Below are 20,418 nucleotides of genomic sequence, written 5' to 3'. Positions count from 1 at the left end.
TGTATGTGCATCATGTGTGTGTGTGGTGCCCACAGAGGCCGGAGAAGATGTTGGATCCCTTGGGACTGGAATTTTAGATGGTTGTGAGCCCAGGGTCCTCTGGAAGAGCAGTCAGTGCTATATATTTTTTTTTTAAGATTTTATTTATTTATTATGTATACAGTACTTTGTCTGTATGTCTGCCTGCAGGACAGAAGAGGGCACCAGATCTCATTACTTATGGTTGTGAGCCACCATATAGTTGCTAGGAATTGAACTCAGGACCTTTGGAAGAGCAGCCAATGCTGAGCCATTTCTCCAGCCCAGTGCTATGCATTTTTAACCCCACACTGAGGAGATGCCAGGGGGGTGGGGTCTAGCCTACACTTAGACCTAGAAATTTTCGTCTTCTTTTTCTAAATGGTGCTGGGATTGCTCCATGCTAGGCAAATAATCTATCCGGGAGTCACACCCCCAGCCCCTAGCTGTACTTGGTACTCCACCCTGAAGGTTTGGTGTCCTGATGCCAGGCTGCCAGATGGGAGGAAAGGGTTCCTGAGGAACCCAGCTGAGGTTCCCTGGATGCTGACGGGGACCCTGGCTATCCACCCAGGTTACCAGCACCTACTGCTCTGCCTTTTCAGAGTCTTTTTCCTTTCCAAACTGGGACTCCCTGGAAAGTCCTGCTGCCATTTAAACAAATGGTCCTTGGAGCAGGATCTTGTTTTCTGCCATCTGAGTGGGTCCTCAAAAGCAGGGCTCCATCTCCCAGACCCAGGCTCCTGGAGGAAGGTCTTTCTCCTTTCTACCTCAGAGAAAGCCTGTTAAAAGGTACACACCCTTGGGTCCCCTGCCTGCGCTCATCTTTTAGGACTCATTTCCTTCCTATTTGACTATGACACCCACAGACAGTATCTGCCTGCTTCTCCCTGGGCCTGATATTGAGGTTTGGCAGGAATACATGCTTACTTGGCTCCAGGGGTCTAGCTTTTGGGATCAGAAATCCCCAATAATTCTGGGCTACACTCCTAAAGCCCTCTCATAAGACAAGAATTCTATAAGCCACTCCCCGATGGACAGAATCCTTCAAAAGTGCTCAGAACCAGCAGAGCCCCAAAGAACATGGCATCTCACCCCAAAATCCATCTGCTTAATAAGGCTGGTTCTCTGACACCTGTGCTTTCTTAAGTTCACTTGGGGCACCGGTCACAAAGGGCACCAAACACAGCTCCAGCCCCATCAGGAGGAGCTAGCACCATGCATGGGTTTGAATCTCTCACCCAGGTGAGATTCTTCCTGGCCTCCTGTCACACCCTCCTCACCTGGTATCTGTCTGAGTGGTGCAGGTCATCGGTGGCAGAAGAGTGTGGTGATGCCGTTGGAGAGTCTCCTTCCCTCTTGATGGAAGCAGACAACAGGAGGGACTGGAAGAAGAAAAGGACACATGGCCCCAGGCCAAGTGAGACCAACATTCATAGCCCAGGAGCTCTCAGTTCTATGGGAGTTTTAGAAGTGAGACAAGGGAGGGTGCAGGGACAGAGGACTGTGAAAATCTGAAGTGACATGGCCAAGCATGGAAGTCCAGTTGTGTGACAGGATGGTTGGTTTTAGTTCTACACATAGACCCTTGCTTGTTGATTTTGTTTGAGACACTGCCTCACTCTTAGCGCAGGCTAGCCTGGAACTCTCAGTGAGCCTCCCTCCTATCAGGGCCTCCCAAGTGCTGTGGTTACAGGCACGCGCCATAGCACTCGCTAGAACCTTGTTCCTGTTAAGCTCTACCTCAGTGAGGAAGGATCGCCGATCCACTCTCAGCAGACCTGACTGGATGTGCTTTGTTCTTCCTTCCAGAGCAGAGATTCTGGGACCCAAGTGAAGGGTTGGGGGTAAACCACATACCTGCCACCTTGCCTGCCCCTAATACAGGCTGATGGCAGCCCCACTATGGAGACAGTAAATTAAATAGTATGTATGAGTTTCCAGCATGTAGCTAGGGATGTACGCTGGGTCCATTTAGCCCTGCGCTGTGGCAATGACCCCAGCAAAACCCCCAGCAAAACTAATCCCCCTCCGTCAATCCCGGATGGCCTCTTCTACATACGCCTGCAGTTTAGATTAATAAACTGTCTGCTTTAAATTGTGTGCGAGCACCACAATTCTAAATACCACATGGCATGTTCAGCCCAAGAGCCAGCTCTTGCCAAGGCCTGTTCAGCTGCAAAGGGGTGGTGGGGCGGGGGGAGGGGGGGTAAGGAGCTCAGATGCCTGAAAACAATCCATACCCCCTCCCTTCTTCAGCTTGCACAGCTCTGAGCAGGAAGCACACAATTCCCTACAAGTCCTCCCCAGCCTCGAAAACCATGCCAAATCACCAGTGACAGCCCAAAGAAAGCAATTTGGGGAAGATGGAGCGGCCATTTATCCTTCATCTCTGACTGAACCTTAGGATGTGACCCGCATGCGGTGGCCATGCTATACATCCTCGGCCAAGGGGCTAGAAGTGAGGGGGTCTGGTCCCAGCTGCTGATGTGCCAGGCTGTCCTGATGGCCCAGGGGCTAGAGGAGGGAGGAGGCTTCAGAGGGCCTGAGATAGGATTGCCTCCAAATGGGACTTCTTCACCTATAAGCCTGATGGGAGGCCTGGTGGGTGACAGCCCCAGCCAGAAAGATGTCAGGCAATGTTCTTCTCTGATCCCAAGTAGGATGTTGAGGAGAGAGAACCGAGCGTCATAGTGTGTGGGGCTCCCAACAGTAACAAAGCTCTCTTCTATCTCTGTCTCTCTCTTGGTTAGAAGCCCTGAGAGGCCTCAGTATTACACCTGGGGCAAGCGGAATAAAAAAAGGTCACTGGCGCTTTTTAAACATGGACCAAAAAGCAGTAAAATGTGTTTTGAAAAAAAAATCCTGGCACTAAATCATGACTTTTTGCCTGGCTCTTCGCCTCATTAAAAGTGGCCTTTTGGAAGGTAAAATTATCATTGTAAGCGATAAGATCTTTAAGAAAATAATTCACGGCTTCTTCACCCTTTAATATGATAGCCGCCACCGGCTAATTTTTTTCTTAATGGCAACGAGGCCATCAATCTTGTCTAAGGGCCCCTCGCCCTCTCCTCCTTCTCCTCCCTCTCTCCCTCCCTCCCTCCCTCCCTCCCTTCCTGCCCTCTCAGATATTCACTTCACCTTCTGCTTTCTACCTCTTTCTCCTGTGACTTGCTTCCTAAAGCTGAGGTCAAGACCAAGGAGAAGTCAGCGGTTGATCAGATTTGGGGAGTTAATCTGGGCAATGAATGGTCCCTTTTTCTGCATCTAATGATCAGTATGCCAGTGTCCCAGGTTGCAGGAAAGTGTCTGTGCTTAAGACTTCCTGGACACACATTCTGATCTATGGGTCACATAGGTGAGAGGTTAAGTATGGATGAAGAGTGTGTCTGGCAGGGCCACTCCTGAGAACACAAGCCCTTCTGGTTTCCAGTGTCTTGGCCCTGTCACTCACACTCAGGTAGTGGCTGAAGTAGAAGCTTGGCCATGACCTTTAGTTATGTCACCCTTAAACGTGGCAGTGTGGGCCAAGCAAGGACTGTGTGGCTTCTTGCTTCCTCCAGTCCACAGCTGTCTGATTCCCCTATCCCTTTCTATTCTAGGCCTTAGCCCAGGGGGTCTGCACCAATCGGGACTATCTGTTCCTCTTTCTGCAGTTGGCTGTGGCTTAGTGAGTTTGGAATGAGGGTGAATAGTCAGTCTACCTCCTCTCCTTCCAAAGGCCCAAGGGATGGTTGGCCAAAGTCGTGAAGGTGATACTTGTCACTCACTGGCTCCTTTTCCCAAAATTACCCTCTCAGAGGTCACTGGTGACTTTAGGCCTTTCAAATATATGGACCACTTCATGCCTCTTTCCCTACTGGAGCCCTGACCACCCAGGCATTTTGAAACTGTTTATCTTCAGGGAAGTGGGAGACATGCTCTCCTGGGACCCTCCTAATGCCCTCACTTTATCTTGACCAGAAGTACAGGGGTCCCTGAGGGCTTTTTCTTGGCATTTGTTCTTATCTTGTGCACACTCCCACTCACTGAATAAGTCCATTTCCAAGGTTCAGCACCTACTTCTCAGTTACCATGACACACACAGGTGAACAGTGTGAGAACTTCAGAGAAAGAGGGCAGCCTCCCACAGAGGGATGAGGCCAGGTATTCAGTGAGCACCGCTTCCTCTCCAGGTCTCCATTCCCTCACAATCATCACTTTGGGGAAACAGTACCACCTGCTTCTTATGGGCACTCATGCCAGTGGGCCAAGAGGAGATACTTGCTCTTCATTCTTCTCCATCTCATGCACTCAAGTTTCTTTCACAGTTTCTGTTCAGAGGGACCAACTCTTTCCTCAGATGGACCCATCATTTTTTCTGTTTTTTTTTATAATGTATGTATGCGTATACATACATGCTCACAAACACACACACACACAGAGGAGGGGGGAGGTGAGGGGGGGAGAGAGATCTGACTTCTACCTATACTGAATTTCTCAACTTTCCTTCAATGGTTACAGTTCAGCTTCCTCAGAGTCTCCCCAGCTTTAGTGTCTTTGTTGCCTACATCCCAGCCCACTTTTGACTCTTACCCCTCTCCTAGCTAGGAAAAGAGAAAGTTGGAAAATCTTCTACACAGATGGATTCTGCAACCCCAGCCACACCCTAACACACCTAGGCATCAGGTTGACATTCAAATGCTGGAGACAATTTGGAATCCATGGGGAATGCCTTTCTCTCAGGAGGAGACACATCTTGGAAGGCCTAGGTTGGAATGAGCAGGATGGAAAACATAATTGACCACCTACCTTGGGGGTGCCTGGAGCCATGGCATCCTTCAGAAGGGAATTTTTGCTGCCAAGAAAGAAGAGAACAGGGTGACCATTCCACCAGGTGCCCAGGTCATGTCAACAAGGGTAGATTAACAAGATAATCCCAAGAGAAGGCATTGCAAGCATGGCATAGTCCAGACAGCTAAGCCTAGCTCCACCCTGTACACTCAACCCAGTGGCATAGGACCTAGCTCTGCTTCTGCCAGGTGCCAAGAACCATGCTGGCCCCTGGGAGGGGACACAGTCACCAGGCAGAGTATTGGAATACAGGGGCTTTACCTAGGATCAGCCTTGAAGATTTTATCTGTCCTGGAGGCTCCCTCCTCACCACTCCCCATTCTTGGCCTGCTCTTAGTTCCTATGGGATTGGGGTGATGGGGCTGACATGACTCTTGTCAATTCTTCCTCCAACACGCTGCAAACTGTGTTAGGCTAGAAATGATCTCCCCTGATTCAATTTGTCAGCCCCAGGCCCTCCGGCATCGGGCAGCAGGCAGGAGGGAGCTGGGCCCTGAAATATGGTGGGCAGTTCAGAGCAGGCGGGGGCTGGGGTGGGAGGTGATGGATGGGTTGTGGGGGAGGCAAGGACTGTGTTTAATAACAAAATTGGTATGCAAGGCCACATCCCACGCTAAGCATGAGTGATCCAGAGCCACAGAGTATTACAAATCCCGCTAAACAGATGCTGACAATGGAACAAGACGTATCAAATCAGATCCACTTCAGAAACATTAATATCCCTGTTCCTGTCCCTTCCTGGCTACTGCCCCCACTATGCTGCTGCATTGTGCTCACACACTGGCGTGCATGCATGCACAAGCACACATGCGCACACACAAATACATACAGAGGAGTTATTGATACATGCACAGAGACAGACATAGCCCATTTTTATAGGCTTTCCGCACAGACACACATACAAAGTACAAATGTAGAGTACATCGTCAGACACAGCCAGAAAGCATGAAAGCCACAGATACACTGAAAGCAGAACACAGGGGCATGTGTGGACTCAGTGAGTGTATACAGAAGGAACACCTACAGATGTATTCGGGTACCCATTAGGCCAAACAGAGAAATACATGATGTGTAAGCAAAAGAATAGGCAGAAATGGCTAAAGCAGTGAGTGACTTTCAGTGGAATGAGGGATGTGTGCCCACCCAGGGGACACTTGCAATATATATATATATATATATATATATATATATATATTATAGATGTACCTACTGTATGCTAGACAAATGCTCTACCACTGTGCTACGTTCTAAGTCCCTGGAGATAGTTTTGATTGATTTCTGACTGTTGAAACTTGGGTGTGGAAAGGGGGTTGCTACTGGCATCTAGTGGGTAGATGGTGTTTAACAATCTATACTATTCCAGACAGCCCCTCACAAAGAATTATCGGACCCAAAATGTCAATAGTGCTCAGGTTGAGAAGCCCTGGTCTCAAGGCAGATACACAGACTATCATTCTACCAACAGGCACATAGATGCAGGCAGTCACACTCGGAGACTCAGACATGCATACAGATGCACAAGGCCACAGGGTCACTCCCAGAGACATGGCCATAAAGGCAAATTCACAACAGCCATGCAGACTGGATAAAGAGCTGCTCATATACAAAAGTCCACATAAACACATGCAGAAATGGAGACAGCTATAAAGCACTGGCATACTTAGGCACATGCATATCTACAGATATAGACACTTAGGGGAACACACACACACACACACACACACACACACACACACACACACACACACACACACACACAAGACAGTGCAGAGGCCACCAATCACCACAGCAGTAGAAGACCTCTAATCTGGTAGCAGATTAGAGCTACCAGTCTGTTCACACATTAGGAAAAACACAGAATAGGAAGGACCGCCAGTAAGGGTTCTATTCAATTACAGGTGTTCCTTGTTGGTCTTTGCCTGGCCAAAATGGGCATACAGAAGAGAATCTGGGATGCCCTTGAGGAGTAACCAGCTTGTTAGTTCACAACTTTTATCATTTCTTAACGTCTTCACTCATTCAGCAAACAAATAACAACATCACTACTCTGCCTACAAAGAGAGTTATCTGCTATCCACACTGTTGTCATACTTGACCCTAGACTGGCTGTTATCTATTGTGGCTGTATTTAGTGAGATCAGAAAATGAAGGAATAAAAAATTACTGTGTATCCATTGTATATGACAGAGACAGACTTTGTATGTGCAATTTCACTGAATTTCTACCAAAACTTTACAAAGCTGACACCCCTGTGTCATTCAGTCCATGGAGGGCTTGGAACTTAGGCTCCAGTGCAGAACACTGAATTTCTTTTCGTCTCTGCTTGCTGTGCAACTTTGGGCAGGGTCTTGCTGATCCTGTGCTCATTTACTTTGCTGGTAAGTAGAATTGTGTCATTCAGGGTCAGGATGACAATCTGTTCTCTGGCAAGCCCATCTTTCCATTTTTCTTAGCAAAGCTCTTGTCTTTGCTTGCACATAGCCACTTCGGCCTCAGACTCCTCTTGCTCTGAGCAAGAGCGCTCACGTCCCCTTCCCTTCTATCAACCCCTTCAGCTCCAAGTTTTCTTGGTTTCAGGAGAGACTGGTGAGTGGCTTGACTTGGGGGAGAGAGGTCTAAGTCCTGAGCTGTAAGCAGCCTGGCTCCTGCCCAGACCATCAGTTCTGCCTTCTGTCCCTCCTGTTTCTACAGCCCGCCCCCAACAATTTCCCTCCTTGCTCAGTCACTCGCTGCCTAGTGATCCATGGGTTTTAAATTATAACTGGGACCCAGGAAACGCGTTCCTAAGTACAATATTCATGGGCTGGGCTGACACTTTTAATTAAGGTGATTTACACTGAATTATCCTTGGAAATAAAGAAATGGTGCACTGCCCGGGAATAAACCATCATCACCAGCCGCCTTTGTAAGTTACACTTCGTTTTAATCTATTTGGGGAATTGTTTATCTAGTTCATTACCCAACCAAACACCGAGGCCGGCCTTAAATAAGGCTTAAGTAGGGGTGGGGGCACTGCCATCTCTACACCCCGCCTCTCCTTCAGAGCTACCCAGTCTCCCTTTAGATTTTTTTCAGCCTTTTAAAGTCCTTCCCAGAGGAGGCTGCTTCCCAGCCCATAGCCCAGCACTCATAAGGATCTCTGCGCTCAGGTCCCACCAGCCAAGCCTCACTTTCAGTTCTGTGAATGGTCCATGTGCAAGGCTGTTTCTTCTTAATGGGTGGGAACTCCTGTCTAGGGCCCACAGAGGGTCTCAGAGCCAGTCCTTTCATCTGCCCTGCAATCTTCAGCCCCCATGCACGTCCTTGTCTGTCTCTCTGTACATACATATCTAGTACCTAGCCCAGCACCATCCCAGAGGCATCTCTGTCTCAGCTTACCCAGAGTCCAACCTGTTGCTTCCTCTTTCTGATTGTGGACATTACCTTTACCACATTCCCAACCATCTAAATCAGAATGTCTTCTAGTTAAGTACACAAGTACACTCTTGGCTTGTCCTTCCTCCGTCCTCTTTTCTGCTTGCCCCACTTACGGCTATTGTCCTAGGGCAGCCTCATCAATCATCTCCTGGATCCCTGATTTGCCCTCCCCACCCGGTTTGTGCCCCAGCCCACTCTCCATACTGGCACACGATGTCCCATTAACATGTGGGACATCCTCCTGCATGGAAGGTCCTCCCGACTCTGTCCTTGACCCAATATTGCTCTCTTTGTTCTAAGTAGCCAAGTCCTTGCATCTAAGGGAACCCTTGTGAAGGTTCTAGAAGGGGAAGGACAGAATCAGGTGAGGTGAAGGAGGTGTGTGGCTGTAGCCTAGTGTTGAGCAGGTGGGAACTTTGACTGCTCTTCCTGTGGGGACTTGTTTGCTCATGGCACCTGGGAATGTTCATCTCCGGGAAGGTGGCTCTTTCAGGATGTGTGTGTGTACATTGAACTGTGTGGCAATGAACTGTGTGTGTGTGTGTGTGTGTGTGTGTGTGTGTGTATGTGTGCGCGCGCGCATGCATGCATGCATGTGTGTCAAGCCCGTGTTTGTGAACCCAGCCTCCTTGGCTTAAGAACTGGAAGGTCCTTGCTTCTTTTGTGAGCCCCCAGGTATGTAGACTAACATAGGGCATGCTCTAGGTTGTTGCTCAGTTGAAGACAGAAGACAGAAGAGGTCCACCTGGAAAGTTCCAGAAGCAGAACCTCCTGAGAAGTTAGCTGGCAGCAGCACCCACAGGCTCAGATGGGCTAGGCTGAAGAAGGAACAGAGAGGGCAAAGGAGAGCAAGGCAGGGTAACAGGATAAAAGCGGGGCAGGTTGAGAGAACAAGAGAGGAAACCAAGGGAGAGGAGTCAAAAGAAGGCGGGAACAAGGCCAGGAGGAAGCCAGAGGGCTGGAGAGCTGGCCACAGGTCGCGAATGGGGGAGGCCCACATTTCGGGCTTCTGCCTCTTGTGGAACTCAGTTTCCCCATCCATAAACCCGTCCATCTGTTTAGGGTACTGATGGTGGGGAGAAGGAAGGTGGATGGGATGGATCTCAAGAGTCCAGGTGCTCTGTCTTTTCCCAACCTCCTTTGCCCCTCCTCCGGCTCGCCCCAGAACCAGCAGGAGGTGGGGCAAGGGCAGCAAGGCTGGGGGACCCTCCTCCCGCGCTGCCCGTCAGCCCGGAGGGAGCTGACACGCTCCTTGGGAATTTATCACGCACCCAATTACAATGTTAATTGGCAAGTTCCTGAAATCAATTAATTCGCAAATTTTTTCCAATTAAAAATCCAGATAAATCACAAGGGCGGCGGCGGGGCTGGTCCAGCCCGCAGTCCGGTGGGCGCAGCGGCCGCGGGGAGGGGCCGCGCGTGGGGAGGGGGCGGCGGGTGCGGCTGCCCTTGAACGCCTTTGCCGGCCGGTCCGACTGTCAGCGCGCCGGGCGCGGCGGGGCCGAGACAGATAAAACCATCGACCCGTCGCCGCCAGCGCTTCGGCTTTATCGATCCGACGGGAATTTCACTTGCTGTGCAGATCCCGCTGTCCGGCTGTCAGACACCCGGTGGGGAGGAGGGCGTGCCAGGGGCGCAGGGCGTGCACGTGCTGAGGGCGGCGTGGGCATTGGGGGGTGCAGGGATAGGCCAGGACGTGAGCCGACAGCCGCGAGGTGTGGGTGCTCTGAGAATCGTGGTTGATGAGCGATTTATGCGGGGTCACGAGCAGGGATAGAACGAGAAGGGAGTGAGAGATGCCCTGGGCGTTGCGGGCTTGGGGGGCACTAGTTGAGGAGGCGATAAAAGCTGCCCAAATGGGCTCTGCGGGGTCTTCTCTTTTCTGTTCTTGGTTGAGGACTCCTTCATTGGAAGCATGTTACCCAGAACTCACGGGACAGCCTGCCGGAAGTTTCACTTTCTGCCGGTGGCAGGTCAATCCCAGGTGTGTGAGTGATGGGGGAAGGGGGGGGCGAAGAGCAGGGCACTGGTGTCAAGACTGCCTGAGAACAAATCTTATCTTTACTGCTAAGTGGGCAACCTTAGAGAAGTCACTCAACATGTTTGTGTCTCAGTTTCCTCATCTGTAAAACGGGAGTCATATCTATAGTCACACACCACAATTAGCAACAGGCTGGCTACACATCTGAAAGTGGTCCCATGAGGTTACATTGCCTAATGATAGTGTAATTTGTGTAAGTACAATCTATGATGCTCACATGACAAAAAATAAGTCTCAGGATGCATTTCTCTGAACATATACCCATCATTAAGCAATGTGTGACTGTATCACCTACCTCAGAGTGAGGAATAAATAAAGCGCTTGCCAGATAGTGAATGTTCCATGAGGTTCATTTATTACTACCATAGTATAGCTTCTGAGGGGCTTATAAAGTGTGCCCACAGATTCTTTTGATACTTTTGTCTTATAGAATGAGAGCTTTTACAGCATAATGCTTCTCCCTAGTATGGGGCTGGGCTGGGCTGGGTTGGAGGGATGGATGGTTCAGCTGTTAAAGGTGAGGCTTATGGGCTGAGCTTGGTGATTCATTGCCTGCCTGCCTGCCTGCCTACCTTCCTCCCTCCCTCCCTTGTTCCTCTCTCCATCCATTCCTTCCTGCCTCTTTCCCTCTCTGCCTTTCTTTCTAGAGATACAGTAGTTTCACTATGTAGCTCAGGGTGGCCTCAAATTCCAGGTACTCCTGCCTGGGTCTCTGGAATTACTGCCTGACCTGGGGATAGAATAGTCTAGTGTGGATTTGGTAGTGCGTAGGTAGACTTTTGGGGAAGGCATTGTGGCTTCCCTTGGTCTCTTTCTTAGATCACATGCTGTGGCCAGTCAGTTGCCTTGTTGGAGGGAAACTCAAGGCAGCCTTTGGAGAGATGCTGAGGAGTTGACATTTCCTGCTGACAGCCCCTAGAAGTGAGCCATCTTGGAAACATCCTGAAATCCTAGTCAGACCTTCAGGTGACTGTAGCTTTGAGTGATTTTTCACTTTAGCCTCAGGAGAGAGCCAGAGCTAGTGGCCATTGCTAGCCATGATCACATAACTATGCTGTTCTGGAGCTGATGACTCACAGAAACTGAGACTTTTTTTTTTCTTTTTGGAGACAGGGTTCTCTGTAGATTTGGAGCTGGTCCTGGAACTCGCTCTGTAGACCAGGCTGGCCTGGAAATTACAGAGATCTGCCTGCCTCTGCCTCCCGAGTTCTGGGATTAAAGGCCGCCGCCACCACCACCACCTGGCTAATTTGTGTGTGTGTGTGTATATATATATAGGTTAGAGGGCAACTTTTGGAGTTAGTTTATCACCTTCTACCTTCCCTAGGTACTAGGAGGGGGTGGAGCTTGTGTGGCAAAAGCCTTTACCTGCTGTGCCTTCTCACCGGTCCTAATAAAAGTCTTAAACCATTAAGTTTTGGGGTAAACTATAACAGCCAGTAATAGGTGACTAGTACTCTCCCTTCCAAACCCCTCTCACCCCCCACCCCCACCCCAGGGCTTGTTTCATCACCTTCCTCAATCCTTTCTCACTCTGAGCTTCCCAGGACAGAGGCCATCATTCAGGTCTAATGACTTGAAATGACTACAGGGAAAGAATGGAGTAGGCAGTTCTCAGTGTGTCTCGCACCATGGTTCCTAAGGATGGCAGAAGTCTAGCTCCACCCCATCTGCTCTTTTCTGATCTGGCCACTTCCCAAATCAGAAGGGGATACATGTCCTCTCACCTTGAATCTGAGTGGTTTCACAATGCCTTGACCAACAGAGTACTTGAGGTGACATTAAATGACCTCCAAGGCTCAGTTTGAAAAGGTGACCCAGGCTCAGATGTAGCTCAGTGGTAGAGAAAGGCTCTGAGTTTGATTTTTAGCACAACCCTCACACTTCAGTGCTCCATCTGGCTGACCAGAACATTTTGTTTTGGAGTCCTAAGCTGCTATGTAAGAAGTCAAAGTACCCCAAGGCTACCAAGTGATGGGGAGGCCCAGGCCACGTAGAGGAAACACATGCAAGATGCTTTTGGACATCTGCTGTTCTAGATGACAGCCAGAGTCTATCACCAGACATGTGAGTGAAGAACTTCTAGACCATCCCAGCTGCCGGTTGAACATCCAACATCTGGAGTAGGCACAGCTGACCCCTCTGTGCCCTGCCTGAATTCCTGACCCCAAAGATTGTTTGGACAAAATGGAACGGTTGCTTCATACTGCTCAGATTAGAGGTAATTAGTTACTTCCTCATCTGCCGCCCCTGGATAATCTGGCTCCTCCCCAGCCACCTTGCGAAGGTTCAGCCCACACCTTCAGGCAAGGATGGAGGAGAGCTGGAGAGCTGGGAGTGAGCTAGGGTGAGGACACACTTGCTCACGTTCCCAAGATCGTTACCTCTCAGTCCTTGAGATTTGTGGAGACAGTGCTGCTTTGTCCCCTGAATAACAGGGCCAGGCTGGACTTCTGAGAGAGCTGCCAGACTCTGTACCTGTTTTTATCCTGCCCCAAGGTCCCACACAGTAGTTCTGGGCTTGTCCAAGTGGCTGGCTTCCAGTCTAGTTTCCCTCAGATGATGGAATCTGAGGAGTCACTTTCCTCAACCCTGGTCCCCACCTCCACCCCCAAATAAAGCAAGAAGAAAAACAAATGAACACACAGAAGGGCCACACAGGGCCTGGCTTCTCCCCAGAGGCTCATGAGAGACCTAGCAGCTAGCAGAGTGGAATCCCCCAGCAGACAGACTCCCTGTGGTGGCTTACCCGGCAGGCAGTTGGGCCAGCTGCTCCAGCTCCTGCTCCATATGCTCCTGCAACTCGCTGGGCCTCAACAGGACTTGGCAGATGGGGCAGATCGGGGCTTGGCTGTCAAACAACGCTACTGCTTTCTTCTTACCTGGCCAGGGAAAGAGAACAGACACTTAGAGCAGAGCTAGTCTCTAGAAGGAAATCCAGACTCCTGGGCCTTCCGCCCAAGCCTACGGTTGCCTTCTAGAGATTCTGGACCTAGAAGAGGGGTGAGGTGTATATTGGTAACTTCAGAGGCCATGACCATGACTGATACCTTCTCAGCTGGCTGCTCCTCCTGGAAATCTATTGGGACACAATCAATGCTCTATGCAAACAAACTTTGATCACTCCATTTCACACATGTTTAATCATACCATCACCCAGAATGTCCAGCGCTCCTTGTCTCTCTCCTTGTCTCATTGCTTTCATATTCCCAGGTTTAGAGAAGGAAGAAAAGAGAAAGGAGGCTTCATTCCTGTGGTCATTAAGCAAACATTCCCTCATTTTTTTTTCTTTTTTGGTTTTTCAGACAGGGTTTTTCAGTGTAACAGCCTTGGCTGTCCTGGAACTCTGTAGACCAGGCTGGCCTCAAACTCACAGGGATCCGCCAGCCTCTGTCTCCCAAGTGCTGGGGGTAAAGGTGTGTGTCATCATGTCCAGCCCTTCTCTCGGTTTTTTTGTTTCGTTTTGTTTTGTTGTTTTTTTCCTGACCCAGAACCAGTGCAAGGTGGTGTTGGAGGGGGATAGGGGAGAGATGAGGGGAGGGAATAGGGGTTGTCCCCAGCATGGAATCCATTTTCTCTCCTCTCTCCACTTTCCCCCAAGGTTCTGTCTTCAGCTTCTGTCCTCTTCATTCTGAGTGTTGGATGAGCTTGTTTGTCCTCTGGTCCTAACTCCTGCCAACTCCTGTTGACTGCATTCGTTGTACTCTACCTGGCTTGCCTCTGTGCTGCTTTTATCCAAATGTCTAGTGGACACCAACACCTGAATGTCTCCTAAGAATTTAAAACTCAACTCAAATTTGAGGTCTTCTGCCACTCCTTACAAACCTGGTACTCCTGCCGGGCAGTGGTGACTTATGCCTTTAAACCCAGCACTTGGGAGGCAGAGGCAGGCAAATCTTTGAGTTCACGGCCAGCCTGGTCTACAGAGTTCAAGGATAGCCCAGGTTATACAGAGAAACTGTCTCAAAATAAATAATATTTTTATGTATGTATTTATGTATGAGTGTGTGTATGTGTGTACCAGGTTGTACGGGTGGAGGTTGAAGGACACTTTAGAAATTCTACTTTTTGAGGCAAAGTCTTTAAAGTGTCTTTATAAATTGTACCTTTTTAAATTTTATTTTATTAAAGATTATTAGATGTTTGAATGCTTTCACATGTATGTATGTGCACTACATGAGTTTCTAGTGCCCACCAAGGTCAAAAAGTGTTGGATCCTCTGGAACTGGAGTTAGAGATCTTCTTTAATTTTTTTAAAAATTATCTGCTTTGGTGTTTTGCCATGGATGTTGGGTCTCCTGGAACTGCAGTTACAGACAATAGTGAGCTGCCATATGGGTGCTGGGAATTGAACCCAGGTCCTCTGGAAGAACAATCCGTGTTTTTAATCACTGAACCATCTCTCCAGCCCCTAGAGATGATTTTTAAGCTGCTGTGTGGGTGCTGGGAATTGAACCTGGGTCCTTTGCAAGATCAACAAGTGTTCTTAACCTCTGAGCCATCTCTCCAGCCCCAAGGGTCTCTCTTGTTTCTACTGTGCTGTGTATTCCAGCCTATCTGGTTCCAAGTAATTCTTTTGTCTCTCCCATCTTGCTGAAGGCATGCTGGGATTGCAGATGTGAGCCACTGTATTTTTACATGTGTTCCAGGGACTGAACGCAGATCATCAGGCTTGTACATTTACCCGAAGAGAAATCTCCCTGACCCTTCTTGTATACTCTTGAAATTCACATTCTCTCATTGAGGTCTCACTACTTAATTTTTTTTTTTTTGAGATTTTATTCGTTTCTATTGTGTGTATCAGTGTTAACCTTGATGCATGCCAGCACTATGTGTGTGCAGTTTCCTCAGAAGCCAGAAGAGGTCATCAGATACCCTGTGACTGGAATTATAGATGGTTTCGGTACTTCTATGTGGGTGCTGGGAATTGAACTTGCCTTGCTGAGCCAACTATCCAGTACCAGTGGGTCTCATTACCTCTGCTGGATAATCTCACAGGTCTCTTGTCAATCTCCCTGATTTTGGGTTTTCTCTTCCTAGAATGTCCTTCAAACTGAGTGTGATGGCTCATGCCTGTAATCCCTTAACCTCTCAAGGCAAGAGGACTGCTGTGAGGTTAAGGCCAATCTGCGCTACATAGTGAGTTATGGGCCAGCCTGGGTTACAGAGTGAAACTCTGTCTAAAAAAACCAGCCATGCCAGGTGGTAGTGGCACACACCTTTAATTCCAGCACTTAGGAGGCAGAGGCAAGTGAATCTCGGAGTTCGAAGCCAACCTGGTTTACAGAGCAAGTTCCAGGACAGCCAAGGCCAAACAGAGAATACCTGTCAGGAAAAACCAGAAACAAAACAAACAAACATTTCTCTAACACGTGCTCATGGAAGGCTGGCTGGGAACTGGAACTCTATCTCTCGTCTGGCACTTATAGTGACCAAACCATTCTAGGCAGGCTCCTCTGGCTTGCTTTGTTCATTTTCCTTTGACTCTACAGACCCCTTTCTCCAGGGCTCCCCAGTTTGCTTACAGGCATGGTGTTGAGAAACTCTATCCATTCAGAAATATTACTAGCTTTGACTGGTAATGGAGGCCACGATTGTAGGAAAACAATAGTGTACAGTACTAGAGACAGAACCAGAGCTTTGTATACACTAGGCAAGTGCTCTTCCAATAAACCTCATCCCAGCCCCTGCTGCAAAGACTTCCTTAGCTTGAGTCTCTATGTTCTACCTTGTTCTTCCCTCTGGTACCTGGATAAGGTCACAGTCACTTTCAGACTGATAAAGACCATGTCAGTGATGACTAGGGTACACAGGTGAGTAGGGTTGCCAAATTAAAGAAGGAAGGCTCAGAGAAACTTTATTTTAGATATACAATGAGTTATTGGGAAAAGTATAATTATGTCCCAAATATTGGAAGGGATATATTGATACTAGATATCATTGATTTTTTTCCAAAATTAAGTTTACCTGAATGTCTTATTTTTTATTTGCTATATCTAGCAACACTATGCCTGAGAGACCCCACCCCCACCCCGGGTCAGGTTGAGCATGAGAAAGTACCTACTTCCCTTTGACACAGACTAAGGAGGATTACAGTTTCCTGGATGCCTGGATTGAGTCATCTGCAGGCTCTAAGGACAGAGTAATTCATTATGTGTGTGTGTGTGTGTGTGTGTGTGTGTGTGTGTGTGTGTGTGTGTGTGTTTGTGTGTGTGTGTGTGTGTGTGTGTGTGTGTGTTTTCTAGAGAGTGCGAAACAAAAAGCCTTAACCAAAGCCATGTATGTGAAACATACACTTCACTGAGCTGGGCTATCACTGTGAAAGCTTCCAGTGTGTTGTGATTGGGTAGGAGGGGCTCCAGGCTGTGTGGCTAGGTCTTTAAGGACAGAAAGTAGTCCCACCGTTTGCAGTCCCACTGTGTGCATTGGTAGCTGTTCCTCCAGGGTTTAGGTGATGTGATATGCTGGAAGGCAGTGTTGAGTACAAGAAGCAGATATAGCCCTGCTCTGGGAGGGCTCTGTTCTCAGTTCTGCCTCCTGGGCAACCTCAGAGGTGGGTGAGGACCTAGGAATTCTCCAGCCTACTATTTTCTACAGATTGGGAAACTGAGGCTCAGAATTGGATAGGGACTTTGAGCTTGGATTTTGGTCTCAAGGTTTCATTTATTTATTCAACATGTATAAAGTGATTATTCTATTCTAGTATTATTCTAGAGAAAACTGGAACTCAGAGACAAGTAAAACACAGTCTTGATTTTTAAGGGCTCACAAGTTAGTGGTAAAGCAGTAGAGGAAGCTAGGTAGTATGGACAAGAGCTAGTAGGAAGGCAGGAGCTATGAGGGCACTTTAAGAGGGCTGGAGGGCCGGGTGGTGGTGGTGGTGGTGGTGGTGGTGGTGGTGGTGGTGGTGGTGGTGGTGGTGGTGGTCACACCTTTAATCCCAGTACTTGGGAGGCAGAAGCAGGTGGATCTTTGTGAGTTTGAGGCCAGCCTGCTTCACAGAGCTAGGTCCAGGACAGCTAGGGCTGTTATACAGAGAAACTCTGTCTTGAAGAGAGAGAGAGAGAGAGAGAGAGAGAGAGAGAGAGAGAGAGAGAGAGAGGGCTGCAGGATCCTCGGGAAAGGGGGTGGGTGGATGGGAAGTACAAGACTGAGAAAGGTAACGAGGTTGTTAAACAGATCACCGATGAGGATCTGGGGTGTAAAGGGGAAGTGGCAAATAACAGGCTAGAGAGGGAGAATGTCAGGGACTCAACCCCTTTGGGGCTGGGATACCAAATTCCGTTCTTGGGTTTTCTAGGGTCTGGATCCTGCTCTGCTTCTGGGGTTAGTGGTCAGTATTGTCACACACTTGTTCTCATTCTCTTGCCTTGCTGACGTGAGCTTTTCTCAGCTTGACCTCCATTTCCTTGCTGGGGGCATCCGACCCTTTTCTTGGCCCCCAGCTTTGGGACAAGCCCAGAAGGGATGAGCTGGGGTTAACTTGCAGCATATGCCCTCTCTCTCACCTTCATTTCTCAGAGGTCGGAGTGGCAGGTGTCAGTATGGCCATGCACCACCCCCCTGCTTCCCCTCCCCCTGCTGTGTTCCCTATAATTTTATATTGAGACCTGTGGTCATGACGTGGATTTTACTGCACTAACGACATGGCCTGCCCAGGTTTAATGACAAAATCCATACTCTGGCCCTGGGCCTGCTCCTCGTTTGCATAATTCCCAGAATACAGCTCCCTGAAGCTTTTGACCTGGGCCATTACAGTGGCCATAAAATGGGCCATAAAACCACTGGGGATGGCCAAGAGGAGGGGCCTATGGTCTTGCTGGGGTGGGAATGAAGTCTTCATCCACCCCCCCCCCCCACCTGTCCTAGGCTCAAATGGAGTCATCCTCTGGCTCTTCCTTTCCAAGGTTCCTCTAATCTGGGAGTCCATTTCAGGCTAGTGAGAGGTGAGGAACCCTTGGGCAGACCTTCAGAGTTTGTTCATCTGACACAAGACTCCCTTCTCCAACACTGCAGGCAGCATCACAGGTAGGTGGTGGGAGCCACCAGCGGCAGCCTGTCAGGGGGCACTGGCTCCTTGAGTAGCCCTCACTCCAGCCCTTGACAAGTCTTCCCAACAGTTAGGCAAGGCCTTTTGCCACAGGTGGGTCTAGGTTTCCAGCCCTATTTGAATCCTAGCACTCTTCTACAAGGACTAGCTCCCTGGGAGGTCAAGAGCCAGGCTGAGCACAGTGGGGAGGCGCGGTGAACACAAGGGATTGGGGACAGGGACTGGGCTGAGCTGTCAGTGCTAAAGATGATGAATGGGGGAGGTGAGGCGGGAGGCCCAGTGTTATCGGCAGTGGATGGCGGGCGCGAACGCTCCCCGCTTCTGCTAATCCCCGGGCGCTGCCTCAGCCCTAGCACTGATAACGAGGAAATGGGACTGACAACAATTTTTAGCTGAGAGATTCTTCACCAAAATGCCAGGCGGCCGGAGGTCTGACAGCGCCTGATTGAGTGTGTGAGTGTGGGTGGGGGGGACGCCCGCCGCCCCCTCTCCTCCCATGCAAAGATGGATCGCTCATTCCGCCTCCCGTCCACATTCATTACTGCCTCCCTCCCCAACACCCCTCCACAGTAGGGGCTGCCACCTCCGCGTCTCTGCTTGCCATAGGTATCTTCCAAGCAGGGGGAGGGCAGGGAAGGAAGCTGACCTTCTGACCTCAGCCTTACACTGGGCAAAGTCAGTCGGGTCCCACTTCCGAGGCTCCCTAGTTGTGTGACCGCCCTTGCTAAGCGGCTAGACTAACTTTACTCCCAGACAGCAGAAAGACTTCAACGGAAGTTTCTAAGAAGGGTGTTGATTAGATTGAGAGAGGGGGGTTAAGCCAGGGCAGTAACCTGTGGCCCATTCCTCTAGCCTAGGGTCAAGCGCCAAGTAAGTGGGTGGGGGCTACATCAGCCCTCTGCTGCCCTCCTCTGTTGGGAATTCCTGACCATCGGGAACAGCCAGCACAGGGGCTCCTTCTCCATCTTCCACGGGGAGGCTGGTGAGGCCTGCAGGCTTATGGAGCCTGCACTGATTCGTTAACCTTGTTGTCCCTCTGGTTGGTCTGCTTTGGTTTTTTTTTTCCAGTTCTGTAGCCGAGGGGTTCCATTCTCCCTCTCTATTTGTCCAAGCAGCAATTTTCAACTTTGCAGACCATGAAAGGCTTGGCTTGACAGGGAGTGGTTGGCGAGACTTCTAACATAAAGCTGAGGCAGGAGGATTGGCATGGTCTAAATACTGAGTTCCAGGCCAGCCTGGGCTACAGTGTGAGATTTTGTCTTAAAAAAAAGAAAAAAAAATGTAGGTTGTCTGCCTAGGACAGGGGACATTAAATGAGGGCAAGGGTAATTATAATGACAGATGGCAATGAGGCAGGATCTCTTGTAGCCCAGGCTAACTTCAAACTCATTGCAGGTCAAGGAAGACCTTGAACTTCCTATCCTACTTAACTCCGTTTTCTGAATGTTGGGATCACAGGCAAACACTAATACCCTCAATTTATGTGGTGCTGGGGAATCAAACTAGGGACTTTGGGCAAGCTTGACAAGCACTCAACCAACTGAGCCACATCCCCAGCTGGGGACTGGGGTCTTTAAGACTATGTACTCAGGTACATGTGTGTCCTGCCTTTCCTCTCCCCACTCCATTCCCTCAAAAAGGGTTTCCATTTTCTAGTGACTGAGACACAGAATAGAACAAGCAAAATTCTACAGAGTTGCCTCTTATTACTTGGGCAATCACTTGGTCATTCTGAACTTAGTTTCTCCATGTGTGAAATGGGGCATAATATCTAAACTTATGACTCTTGTGAAGATGTAATGAAATCAGCTGTGTATAAATGGAGAGAGTCATTATCTTTCTAGTAAGACACTGGCAACATCTACCCTATACCTGCATCCGGCCATGACCTGTCTTCCCACTGTGACTGTGACTGTGATCAATTTCCCTTTAGTAGATGGCTGGCCCTGGCCCTTCAGGCCTCTGTGGAATTTCTTCTGTTCATCTACACTCATATACCTGTTTATTGATTTATACATTGGGCTTTGTGAGGAGAGCAATGAGTTCAGTTTGGGATGTA

At 49.2% G+C, this 20,418-nt stretch overlaps 1 protein-coding gene across 2 annotated transcripts in view; it reads right to left on the bottom strand.

Moving 5' to 3' along the window:
- Rnf220 (ring finger protein 220) overlaps positions 1 to 20,418 on the bottom strand; it is a 223,441-nt gene that overhangs the window by 24,780 nt on the left and 178,243 nt on the right. For both annotated transcript variants that reach the window (XM_035439682.1, XM_027402601.2), the window contains exons 2-4: positions 13,059 to 13,191; positions 4,810 to 4,855; positions 1,302 to 1,403 (exon numbers count right to left, since the gene is read on the bottom strand). In XM_035439682.1, the coding sequence (XP_035295573.1) occupies positions 1,302 to 1,403; positions 4,810 to 4,855; positions 13,059 to 13,191 (281 nt within the window). The remainder of the gene's footprint in view (positions 1 to 1,301; positions 1,404 to 4,809; positions 4,856 to 13,058; positions 13,192 to 20,418) is intronic.

This window comes from Cricetulus griseus, chromosome 2 (assembly GCF_003668045.3).
Source record: "Cricetulus griseus strain 17A/GY chromosome 2, alternate assembly CriGri-PICRH-1.0, whole genome shotgun sequence".
Taxonomy (NCBI): Eukaryota; Metazoa; Chordata; class Mammalia; order Rodentia; family Cricetidae; genus Cricetulus; species Cricetulus griseus.
This window is presented reverse-complemented; position numbering and strand designations above follow the sequence as displayed.